The following is a 2,765-nucleotide window of genomic DNA, read 5'->3' on the forward strand; positions in this document are numbered from 1 at the left end:
GAAATCATGGCAAGCCACAGCGCACTGAGGACGAGTGTCACGTTCCTGATTGGCACAGTCCTGATGTTCCTGGTCTCGCTGTCCTGCTCGCTGCCTGTCCACTCCACGTCCTCGGATCAAGCAGTCATCGTCAACGGCACCCAAGTCACCATTACGGACATGGCAGACGTCTTCGTGTACTGCAGGGCACAAGTGTCCACCACGGACGACCTGCACCACTACAGGCTGGAGTGGCACGACTCCCAAGCACCAATTCCCTCCTGGAATAGCAACGTGGACGTCTTTTCTCTGGGCAGCGGCACCCACGTGCCTCACTCCTACCTGGTCTTCCACAACTTCAACGGCGTCAACAACGCTGGGACTTACACCTGCAACTTGTTCAAGGGAAGCGACCTCATCGACTCATCCAGCATCACCGTCTCTCGCTCCTCCGTTTCCTAGACTTGAGAAAACAAATGCATTTATTGAATCTCAGGATCATATTCTTGGATATTTATTGTTTATTTATTGTATCTATTCTAATGAATTAAGTAAATTATAAACTTATATAGCATATTTTGTATATTTAACCACATTGCTTCATGCATACACACATATATGAGTCGATCCCCAATAAATGGACACCCTATTTATATTTGTCCATAGAGCTCCCTTTTCTGTGCGTTATCCTAAACAAAAGCATGAAACAAATATTAGAAGAAACACAGAATGATGCGAAGATGATTCTCGTCATCATTTCGTGTGAGGTGTTCTAATTGCCGAAAAGATCTTCACCGGTCCTGCATGACCGTCTCTCGTGCCTCTGTTTCCTAGAGTTAAGAAAACAAATGCGTTTATTGAATTTCAGGATCATTTTTTTTTGTATCGTTACTTATAAATTCAGTAAATCACAATCCTATGTAGCATATGTTAGTATATCTAACCACATTGCTATATGCATGCATACACACATATGAGGGGATACCCGAACTTAGATTAAAACTGGATATTGATTTGATTATTTATTATATTTGTACATATCTTAATGAATGCAAGTTTGATAAATCAACATCTCAAGCAGGAAATTTCCATTATCCTTTACCCACATAACTACAAACACTTATATATATAGACTGTATATGTATATTCATATATGCATATATATGTATGAATATGTACATCATCATCATCCAGCATCACCGTCTCTTGCTCTTTTTCCTAGAGTTGAAAGAAATGCGATCTCAGGATCGTATCCATGCATATTTATTTGATTGTTTACTCAATATATATATATATATATATATATATATATATAGATAGATACTCTTTGATTAAAGACCTACTTTCACAAACAGTAAATTTTGATAGCCCTTTAATCACATCACGTAAAAGTAATAGATACTTTCCTACGCTTACTCACACAGACACGTATTTCTGTATGTGTGAGTTTCTCCCATCAGCTGATTCTTTTCTATCCCTTTTCTGCCTTTCCTTTTGGTGGAAAAATCAGATGATACAGTAAAATACAACATAATGCAGCGTAGATGATCTCTCCTTTCCTTATCAAGAGGTGTGAATTGTTGTTAATGCAACAACACTCTTGTCGGGTGTTGGGAGTAATTAAGTAGCTCTGTAGCTGCTGGCGATGATAGAGTCAGGTAGACTTCCTATACATGTCTTTTCAGTGAGTGGATAAGGATATATGAGATCTATCATATCAAAAGAGGGGGTCTACCTTTTTCTCCCAAGCAAGAAATATCATCGAAATGATAGCTCTAGATACCCGAGTCTCTGTTGACGTATCCATAAGCGTATACAAAGTCGAAGTCTATCTCCTCGCTGGTTATCACTGCTCTTGTGCTTCTTTTCCTTCTTGCGTCACTGTGGTTTCAGGGTCACATCCCTCTGTATCAACACCAAAATAAAGTTGCAGAAACTTTTCTATTCGTTTTCATGCATGTATCCCTTACTGATACATGCGAAATGGTTAGTTACGTGAGGTTAAGTCGTAGTATCTAAGCGTTACGAAGATTCCAGACGTCCTCATTTATAGACGATTGTTATATACCTCAGCATTTAGCTACGGACAATGCACAGTGCTGCTCCAAAAGGGAATAAATAGGGTCTTCGGAATCCGCGGTTCACACGCATGTCCTGCAGTGCACGAGGGGTCGCCCATGTGTGTGATTTCACCGTTTCTAGTCATGTTTGCAGCCATGACTATAGGTGAGTGCTGGATACTTCCTTGCGGTGATTTCATGTGTTGTGTTTTGAGCATGTTTCCATTTCGTAATCCCGTAAACTGTTTAGCTGTAATTTGGTTACTCAATATATATCTCTGTATTATTTTCTAAATATATACTGTATTACTTAAAAAGCGTTATAGGTGTAACAACTCATGCTTACTCTGACGTCACTGAAAACATGTCTAACTCATGTCTATACTATCTATTTAATCATTGCAACCTGCAAAAGGAGTTTGACGTCACAGTCATTTCATTGAATGTCCCCGGGAAGCGAGTTCGGAGCGATGTCTACGTTGTAAATACAGTCGTGACGTCAGCCGCTCTTTGCAGTACGGTCAATCAAAACTAGAGGGAAATTCGATCGTATATTCATTTACAAGCAGTGCTAGTTTGACTGCATATATCTTTATATCTAAATCTGGAGAGATTAGTCCAGATAATAGCTAGCCATCTCTTATCATCCTTCATCTAAGTAACTTCTAAGAATTTGTAATTCATTCACAAATTCGATCAATCTTTCATAGCAGCACAGAGTTAGAT

General features: G+C 39.4%; 1 protein-coding gene across 1 annotated transcript in view; it reads left to right on the forward strand.

Annotated features, from left to right (window-relative positions):
• Positions 1-465, forward strand: part of LOC147467858 (uncharacterized) — a 536-nt gene extending 71 nt beyond the window's left edge. Inside the window, exon 1 of the mRNA XM_086556622.1 lies at positions 1-465. This exon is cut by the window's left edge and continues 71 nt beyond it. Coding sequence (XP_086412748.1) covers positions 7-441 — 435 coding nt within the window. The 5' untranslated portion in view covers positions 1-6 and the 3' untranslated portion in view covers positions 442-465.
• The last annotated feature ends 2,300 nt before the right edge of the window (positions 466-2,765 follow it).

Source organism: Penaeus japonicus, unplaced genomic scaffold, assembly GCF_977035675.1.
Source record: "Penaeus japonicus unplaced genomic scaffold, GWHDUDI00000001_assembly GWHDUDI00000033, whole genome shotgun sequence".
Taxonomy (NCBI): domain Eukaryota; kingdom Metazoa; phylum Arthropoda; class Malacostraca; order Decapoda; family Penaeidae; genus Penaeus; species Penaeus japonicus.